Raw genomic sequence first — 9810 nt, forward strand, 5'->3', positions numbered from 1 at the left:
AGCCCTCTCTCTTCCTTCGGTCCCAGCCACAAGTGTGATGCAGCAATGGATCTTCTTCCCCTGTGAGGAGTCCTAGTTCTTACTCAGACCCATCCAAAGGAGAGGCAGACAGAGACCCAGGTTCCAGCTCTAGAACCAGCTGCCTCTGAGTCATCTCTACTTCCTGCCAGGTAAGGCTACTTGGAGGGAAGGCAGTGAGGACCTGCACTGGCAGAGCCCAGGGGAGAGCTGGCCAGGGCCAACCTGCAGACCTTTCCCCTGGGGGCCCTCTGGGAGCCTGGACACAGGGCAGGCACCGACACCTCAGGGAAGCTGAGGCCTCAGTGTCCGCTGGGATGACATAAGGGAGAAGCATGTTGGACTTCCCTGGTGGCACAGTGGTTAAGAATCCACCTGCCGTTGCAGGGGACACGGGTTCAAGCCCTGGTCCGGGAAGATCCCACATGCCGTGGAGCAACTAAGCCCATGCGTCACAACTACTGAGCCCGCGTGTCACAACTACTGAAGCCCGCGTGCCTAGAGCCCGTGCTCCGCAACAAGAGAAGCCACTGCAATGAGAAGCCCACACACTGCAACGAAGAGTGGTCCCCACTCACCGCAACTAGAGAAAGCCTGCGTGCAGCAATGAAGACCCAACGCAGCCAAAAATAAATAAATAAAACAAATAAATTTATTTAAAAAAAAAGAGAGAGAGAGAGAAGCATGTGATGAGGCACTGGCTGGCTTCCCTGCCATCCAGCTGGGAATCCATTTCCTTGTGGAAAGTGACATCAGAAGCTCTTCTTCACTAATAGTCTTAGTGGCCCCTTCTCCTTGGACTCTCCCAAGATGAAAGAGTGTCAGGAAATGCGTAAAAGGAAGAGGGGGAGAAAGCTAGAAAAAAAACTTTGAACAATATTTGAAGGGACTTCCCGTGTGGCACAGTGACTAAGAATCCGCCTGCCAATCTTAACAAGAAAAGAAATGGTTCTGAAGAACCTAGGGGCAGGATAGGAATAAAGATGCAGATGTAGAGAATGGACTTGAGGACACAGGGAGTGGGAAGAGTAAGCTGGGACGAAGTGAGAGAGTGGCATGGACATATATACACTACCAAGTGTAAAATAGGTAGCGGGAAGCAGCCGCATAGCACAGGGAGATCAGCTCAGTGCTTTGTGACCACCTAGAGGGGTGGGATAGGGTGGGTGGGAGGGAGATGCAAGAGGGAGGAGATATGGGGATATATGTATATGTATAGCTGATTCACTTTGTTATAAAGCAGAAACTAACACATCATTGTAAAGCAATTATACTCCAATAAAGATGTTAAAAAAAAGAATCCGCCTGCCAATGCAGGGGACACAGGTTCGATCCCTGGTGGGGGAAGATCCCACGTGCCGCGGAGCAACTAAGCCCGTGAGCCACAGCTACTGAAGCCCACGCGCCTAGAGCCCGTGCTCAGCAACAAGAGAAGCCACCACGATAAGCCCGTGCACCACAACGAAAAGCAGCCCCCTCTCGCCACAACTAGAGAAAGCCCGCATGCAGCAACGAAGACCCAACGCAGCCAAAAGTAAATAAATAATAAATTTATATAAAAAAAAAACTTTGACGTTTGGGACACTTTGGGTAGACACGGGGAGTGAATCTTCCAGCTTCTGAGACAGGTGCACAACAGGCCAGACTGGGATGGATCTTCTCTTGAAGAGCCCTGTAAGCAAGCCAGCCAGCGGCCGGGGGCCCTGAGGGCAGGCCCCCGGGGCCATGTCAATCCTGCTTCAGCTTCATTCTGGGGCTCGTACCCAGAGCAGAGGTCCTCAAAATGTGAAACACAGACCAGTTCTGTGAAAATCACCTGGGAAGTGTTTATGAAAACCACCAGTCCTCCTCTGCCCCCTCCGCCCACGAATCAGCAGCCGGTGCCAGAGATCTGCATTTGTTTCTAAAAAGCACCTCCCAGTGCTGAAACAAACATTGCAAATCTGGAGGCTTATAAAACTCTCTGTGTCTCAGAAACCCAGGGCGAACAATCCCAAATCCCCCACCACCTTGCCCCATCTTGAATCACGCTCCCCCCAGAACACAGCGCGCCGGGCAGCCCAGGGAACGGGGTGCAGACATGATTGCTTCTACCTTATTAAGAGCTGAGCAGCCTTTCCTGGGCCCCATGCTTCATTAGCATGTTGGTGGTGTTGCTTCCTGTAGCTGACTCTCTGTTTCCATTCTGGCAAAGTGTTTGCTCTCTTATCTCTGCTTTGGGGGTTGGGGGAAGATGAGCTTCTCACGGAGCCTGTCTCTGCCTTCTTTGCAGTTTCCCCGTCAGTGCCCCTCACATCCCCCTCACAAGGCAGAGACCCTGGCTTCCCCCTGAGCCTCGCTGCGGAGCACCACACCCAGAGGAGCTCGCCCCTCCTGCAGTCGGCATCGCAGCTACATCCAGGTAGAACCAAACCTGTTGTTTCATATTTTGGGTCAAGTCAGCCTGACATTTAAGGGATAGAGGCAAGGTAGGGAGTTGATTGGGAGGTAGAAAGTTCTAGAAAGATAGATGGGAAGCTTTAGAAAGAAAGAAATAAAAACCAATAGACTTTATTTGTGAGGGACTTTGGTAAATAAAGATTTACGAAGATGAATTTTGAGAGTAAAATGTTGTATGTTAGGGAATGTTCGGAAGACATGGAGACCAGGAGGAGTTCTGTCATTCTTATCTACTAAAAACAGTGGTTATACCACACAGGATTATATGTAAAACACAAACCAATTCTGCCTTTTCTCCTAGGAGTCAGCAATTTAGGAAGAGCCAGGGAAAGTGGCAGACAGGCTGGCAAGCAGATGATGATTAAGAGAAGGCTTAGAAGGAGGAGCTGAAGCCAGAGACGGTCCTGGGATAATGGATGTCACCATACCGACCCGCTCAGAAATCAGAGCGAGGACCTCACAGCCCAGCACTCTGCAGGGAACCCTCGGCAGCCCAGACACGTAAGTGGCCCGGGTGGTGAGCTCTCCCCTCCCCTGATTTCGACAGAGGGCCCTGGTCTACCCTGGGATGCTTCTACCCCAGCAGCATTGCCGTCCCTCACCAGGGTGGTCCCCTGAGACCAATAAACTCTAGGCTCAGAGAAGTTTACTCAGAACGGCTTGGAGGAAAGAAATGGGTATTGAGGAGAAAAAGGAGTTGATAGGGGGAGACAAAATATGATAACACAATATTTCCTTAGAGCTGGCTGCCTGGCCTGGTTGGATTTCTCACGCTCAGAGGTCCTGATTGCTGTCCTCGATCATTACTGTCTCAGGTCCCACCAATCACTCCTCAAAGAAATAAAAACAAAAACTAGTTCCCACTCTGATGGAAACAGAAAGCCCATTTTTTTTCATGTGTTTTTAGGCCCTAAAAACTTGCCATGAATAAAAATGGAATCATAGATATGATAAAGATATATCCTTAGAACATAAAACCCCACAGAACTAATCGTAGATGTAAATTTTACAGCTAAAACTTCAATATTATATTAAATAAAAAATCCATCAGCCGTTGAAACTTTGACAGTGGGAGGTATAAATTTCAGTGCTATCATAACAGCACAGCTCAAAATAATAAATTTTAAATCACTGTAGTTTGGGGCGGTAAGTATCATTACCATGACAAACAAATACATGTCACTTGCAGGTGGACAGAGGCATTGATGGGGAATGAATTCGTAAAATGTCAGAACCCTGCAACTCCCCCGGCAAAAAAATCCTATCTCTATATTCATTCATTTGTTTGATAATTTACTCATTCATTCATTTAACAAATATTCATAAGGCCCCTACTGAGTACCAGGCACTGTTCCAGGCACCAGGTGAACCAGACAGACAAGTTCATGACCTCCTGGAGCTTACAGTCAAGTGGGAGAGTCAGATAGAAACAGATGAACAAATGCATGGATAACATAATGTCAGTCAGTCATAAGTGCTCTGAGGAAAAACCAGGGCAGAGTAAGAGGACTGAGAGTACGAGGGAGGGTGTGGCCAGGAAGGACCTGTCTGAGGAGGTGACATTTCAGAAGAGACCTGAGTGAAATGAGGGACTGAGCTGTGGGAGAGGGAGCAGCAGGTCTGAGAGACCAGACTGCTTTGCCAGGAACAGCACGGAGTCCTGGAGGTCAAGGTCAGAGGGAAAGTGGTAGGAAATGAGGTCAGAGGCAGGCAGAAGCCAGAACAGAAGAGGCCATGAAGTTCTCACTGGGTAGGGACTATGGATGTTATCCCAAGTGTGATAGGAAGTCATGGGGGGTTGCAAGCAGAGGAGGGACGTGATCTGATTTACCGTTTAGAGGATCACTCTGGCCCGAGCATGAAGATAGTGTGTTGGGGCCAAGAGTGAAAGCAAGGAGACCCATTAGAGAGGTTCTTGCAAAGGTCCACGTGGAATGCACGGTGGTTCAGACCAGGGTGCTGGTAATGGAGGAGCAAGAGGTGACTGGTTTGGATAGATGCTCAGGGATGAGCAGACAGAGTCTGCTGGTTAACTAGAAGTGGGGTGTGAAAGAAAGAAAACATTCAAGGATGGCTCCAAGGTTTTTGGCCGAGTCATTAGATGATAGGAAACACCAGAGGGGCAGGTTTGTGGGGGGAGAGCAGGAGTTCTGTTCCAGACATTTTTGGTTTGAAATGTCTATTAGGCAACCTTGTGGAAATGTCCAATACAGAGTTGGGTAAACAAGCCTAGAACTCAGGAGGACAAAAATCTTCCCTGATAGATGACCTGGTTTCTAGTAACTGGGGGAGCAGGTCTGCTAGTGAGTCCTTCTGTAACATCAGTTGGCTGCTTCTTATAAGCAAAGCAGAGCAGTAACTCCGTGCCTGCCTGGGGACTGCAAGTAACCCAGAACTTGCTCCGTGCATTTGCTAAATTCCGCAGAACAACAGAGTGTTGCTTGGAGACCAGCTCCACAAGTTGGTGCTACAGGGGTTATTCAAGTGCAGGCAACATGAACTCTTGTCCCAGAGCTGCTCCCTAATTGTAAGTTGGGTAATCTTCTCCTTCAGGCAAGACAGAAAGCCCAGGAGCAGCGAATGGGGGAAGCGGGAGCAGGTGGACTTGACATTACAAGTTTGGAAGACAGTGTGAAGCCATAGAAAGAAGAGTCTTTGGTCCCAAACAGACCTAGACTCACGTTCCATCATGCTCTTTCCTACCTGTGTGATCTTTGACATGTTACTCTACATTGCTGAGTCTAATTCTCGGATTCCTTGGTCACAAAGAGAAATGGGATTGTTGTACAGATTAAATAAGGTTCACATGCAAAACACTGGCATCCAGTAGGCATTCAAAAAGGATAGGTCCCTTCTCCCATGTCCTATTTCCCTCTCGCCAAGGGAAGATGACCCTCTCTTCCACCATCCAGCCCACCCCACCTCAGCTTTCCTTCACCGGGCTCTCATTCCAAATCCTCAAGCCCTACCTCCTAAAGGAAGCATCTTCTCCAACTTCCCACCCTCCTATGGCTGGGTCATGGCGTCTGGTTTTCCTCGCAGAGCTAAAGACCACAACAGCAGCAACTTTTCTGGGTTTGCGGGACTCCTTGCCATCCTCCTGGTTGTCGCAGTTTTCTGCATCCTGTGGAACTGGAGCAAATGGAAGAAGTGTGAGTCCCTTGTTTGTCCAAAGTTGAGACACACTAGGATCAATCAACTAGCCTGGTATTTAAAGCCCAGTTTACCCTCCAGAGATAAACTGTTGAGCTGGGCAGTCCTCTGTTCTTACCTGACACACAGGTCATTGTCTCCCTTGGGATCCTAAGCTGTGGCTCCATAAGGCTCAGTGCTGAGTGGAGTTCCATTTCGAAAGTCATTGCCCTGGTATCCCTGTGCCCTGCTTCTGTCCACTGAGTCCCCTATGCTTCTAGCTCAAAGGGAATTGGTCAAGTCTGAAAACGTATTTTTCATGATACATGGTGAGGGTGGGCAATATTTTCAGGGACCATCTCATCCCCAAGGGGCCCCGCATTCTGTGCAGCTGGGCCCAGCCATGACCTCCGTGTCTCTCATTGCCTTGCAGGGCGAGTTCCTTACTTCCAAGTTACCGTCATGCCCTTGTTGACTCTGCCTCGACCCAGACAAGGAGCCAAAAATATTTATGACCTCTTGCCCCGAAAACAAGAAGAGCTGGGTAGGTTTTTCTTTCTAATCCATGGAGTCCAGACCTACAGAACTTCTACCCCCGGAATGTACCTCTCACCTGGACGCAACTTTCTCTAAAGTTGCAGACCTTTCTGCCCTTCAGGGAGCATGAGAGAGAATGGGATAGATAGACTGCAAGATGCAACTCCAGTGGGGGCTTGGAGAGCTCGAAGAAGGGAGCGGGAGGTCATCTGGGTTGGGGTTTTTTTTTGTTTCTTTTTTCAATTTCATTGATAAAAAATTGACATACATCACCATATATTCTATGGAGTACAGCATGATGGTTTGATTACATAGACAGCAGCTTTGGTTTTTCCTGACGTAAGTTAGCAGGCGACAGCTGGGTACGTCTAGCATTGGGAAAGACATACAGAAGGAGAAAATGGCCTCCAGCCTCAAGGCAGGGAGGGTTCGCCCCAGGAGCCTCTTTCCCAGCCTCCTCAATTCCTGTGCTAGTGTCCTTTTGTCCTCAGCTAGCCGAGGAGGGTTCCGGGTCTCCTAGCACATCATCCCTGTAGCTCTGACCCTCTCCCCACAGAACGCCAGGCCCCAAATCCCAGACATCACACAAACCCACTTCACCCAAGATGCAGGAATTGTACAGGCTGAAGCACTCGGAGGACTGGCTGACTACGTTCAGGGTTTGTTCTCTGTCCTTTCAGGAAGACATCCGTCAAGAAGTATTCGTATTTTCAGTACCGAGAGCCTCCTCTCCAGAAATTCTGACAGCCCTCCCTCCGAGCATGTGGTAAGAGCCAAGTGAAATGACAACCCGTTTGGGAGAAATGATATGTCTCTGGCAGAAGAGCTGAAGTGCAAGAGTGCTAGGTCTTGGCTCTAAGCCTCTGCAAACAGCATGTCCTTTGGCACACACACACCACCCGCCTGCCCCCCACCCCCAAGACCCTATTAATAAATTGGGAAGACTAGCCTCAGGACTTCCCTACCACCCAAGGCAAAAAATTTAGAAAGAGAGGAGCAAGCACTTGGGATTTCAGGAAAGGCACCAGGGCACGTGTATTCAAGGACACGGTGTTAGAACTGAAATGTGTTTTCCAAATGAGTGTTGTCCCCTTCAAAGTAATCACCTTGGGAGGGTACCGAAATATTCCAACAGTGCTGTTGGTACTCAAAATACTCTTAAAGTCCTACTTTGACAATTACTTCTGAGCCTATGTCTAATTGTTTCAATCCTCCTCCATAGCAGAAATACTCGTAAGTTCACTCAGCACTGTAACTGGTGTAGAAAACACTGAGCACGTCGGGGATACCTTTGAGGTTACAAGGGGACCATTACAATTAATAACAATAATCCCTTGTGTCTTGTAGTCTGGCTCTGAAGGCAGCTCCCCAGGAGGAGTCACACCAGAGACAGTAGAGGGACTATTTTGAAGATCAGGGTGCTTATTTCCATAGATAAGTTCTCATTAGCTTGTTAAAAGAATCAGTTCCTTTGGTTTTGTGACCATCCTTGGGTAAGTACAGCCATGCTGCAGCTGCTGCTAATTCGGTTGTTACCCAGCCTTTCTTCACCCAGGGGCTTAGGTTGATTACCATGCGGCTGCTCCATGTTGCCACCTTTGCTTCCCCTTCCTCTTGCATGTCCCATCCTTGGGCTCTGCTCCTGCTTCTAAAACTTCCTGGGGCAGCAAGTCTAAGGGGCTGATAAAAGGAAGAGCGGAGGAAACTCCACTGCTAAAGCGACTTCTAGGACTCAGGGGGGCCCTGAGGGAATTTTGCATCTAGAGTTTAGATTTCAAACTGGCTTAAGCCCACAAACATGTTTGGATTGTACTCTGTAGTGTTTGAAGGACATTTTGAACCAGTTGGCAACATTCAAAAACCTAAAAGATTTCATATTAAAGTCCAGATGTCCAGCTTTTCTTGAAAATCAGAAGTTCTGGAAACAACAGACTAGCATCTCTAATTGGCCATAAGCAGCTGACCTGCGTGTCAGCTGCCCCTATACTAATATAACAACAAGCATTTTTTAGTGTTTTCTTTGTGCCAGGAGCTATTCTAAACACTTTACTGTCCGTAATCCATTTACTCCTCACAAAACCCTCATGGTGTAGATATTATTATGATTATACCCATTTTATAAGTTAGGAAACTAAGGCACAGTGAGATTAGGTAACTTGCCCAAACTGAGCACAGAGTGGTGAGGCCTGGGACTTGCACCCTCAGTCTGAGCCTAAGCCTCTACCTTTAACCACTATGCCGCGCCTCAGTGTGCTCTGGGGTGTGGCAGGCTCTCTCCAATTCCTAATACTTCCCCCACTCCCCATTGAAACCCCACAGTGTGGCCAAAAATCTGTTGCAATTTATTGTCAAATTTACACTGCTGCTTTCCTTAAACTCAGCCTACTTCACTTATTCCTACCTAGCATCTGAAGCCTTGAGGTTTGAGATCCCTGATTCAGACTTTTTCTCCAAAGTGAAGAACTGAGAGGAAGAACCATTAGATGTAGTAGTACTGGGCAGGGAAGAAGAAAGGTTTTATCCATGTTTCTACTTCTATCCTGTCACTGGCTTTTTCTTCTTACTCATAGCCCTCCCAAGCAGGTGATGCCCTCCATGTCCACAGAGCCCATACTCACGCCATGGGGTATGCAGTGGGCATCTATGACAATACCATGGGGCCCCAGATGTATGGAAACCTCACTCCCTCAGCGCACTATGCCAATGTCAGAGCTTCAAGAGATTGCCCAAGCACTTCTTCAGAGGATTCAAGAGATTATGTCAATATCCCCACAGCAAAGGAGATTGCTGAGACTTTAGCTTCTACCAACAGCCCTCCTGGGAACCTCTTCATCCTCCCAAGTACCAAGGTGCTGGAGTTGACTGAAGAAATAGATGAGGGCTGTGGGAACGCCAGTGACTGCACCAGTTTGGGGTCTCCAGGAACTGAGAGCAGTTATCCACTCAACGATGGCGAAGGGTCTTCTCAGACCTCAAATGATTATGTCAACATGGCAGTGTTGGATCTCGAGACCATCCAAGAGAAGCAGCCCTGGGGAACTTTTCAGTGCTGCAGAGATTATGAAAATGTACCACCAGATCCCAGTGGAAACCAGCAGTGGGAGGAGAAGGAAGCCACATCCTCAAACACAGACCATGTAGAGGGCAGGACAGATGGTCCAGAGACCCACATCCAACCTGTCATGCAGTCAGGGAGTTTCCTGGCCTTAAAGGATTATGTGGCCTATCAGTCATCTGCACAGAGTGAGAACAGTCAGATGAAACATGGAGAAGAGATGTCAAATGAAGACTCTCATGACTACAAGAATGTGTGAGCTGCCAAGGTAGGAGCTAGGGACTTTGAGCAGGGGCCTGACACATGGCTCCTTCCTGATGAATTAACACCCAGCCACCCAGCTGGAAAGTCACGTGGAGTGGTCTATCCTGCCGGATCCATAGCCATTACAGGGTCTAGTGAAGACCCTTGACCACCCTTGTATTTCAGTGGATTCGTTTGGTTACGCTAAAAAGAAGCTGAAATGAGTAGGGAGCTAAGAGGCTCACAAAAGCAGAGGTTTGAGAAAGTCAGAAAGAAATTCTTCTCAGGCAGGGTGCTGTTACCTCTCATACCAACTTAAGAATGCTGAAACTGCCTTATAGGTCTGTGAGGAGGTTAAAAATGGAAGAGTGCTTTAGTACACAGTG

The 9810-nt window shown here is 48.3% G+C and overlaps 1 protein-coding gene across 1 annotated transcript; it reads left to right on the forward strand.

The window, feature by feature from the left end:
- Window positions 1-2869: 2869 nt before the first annotated feature.
- Window positions 2870-9440, forward strand: LAX1 (lymphocyte transmembrane adaptor 1; the record flags this gene model as incomplete). The annotated part of the gene is made up of 5 exons (XM_082834806.1): window positions 2870-2958; window positions 5500-5609; window positions 6023-6133; window positions 6807-6892; window positions 8697-9440. The coding sequence occupies 5 exons, from the start codon at window positions 2870-2872 to the stop codon at window positions 9438-9440; spliced, it is 1140 nt and encodes a 379-aa protein (XP_082690932.1).
- Between the last annotated feature and the right edge of the window lie 370 nt (window positions 9441-9810).

The sequence above is a fragment of the Leucopleurus acutus genome (assembly GCF_964270905.1).
Source record: "Leucopleurus acutus genome assembly, chromosome: 2".
NCBI lineage: Eukaryota > Metazoa > Chordata > Mammalia > Artiodactyla > Delphinidae > Leucopleurus > Leucopleurus acutus.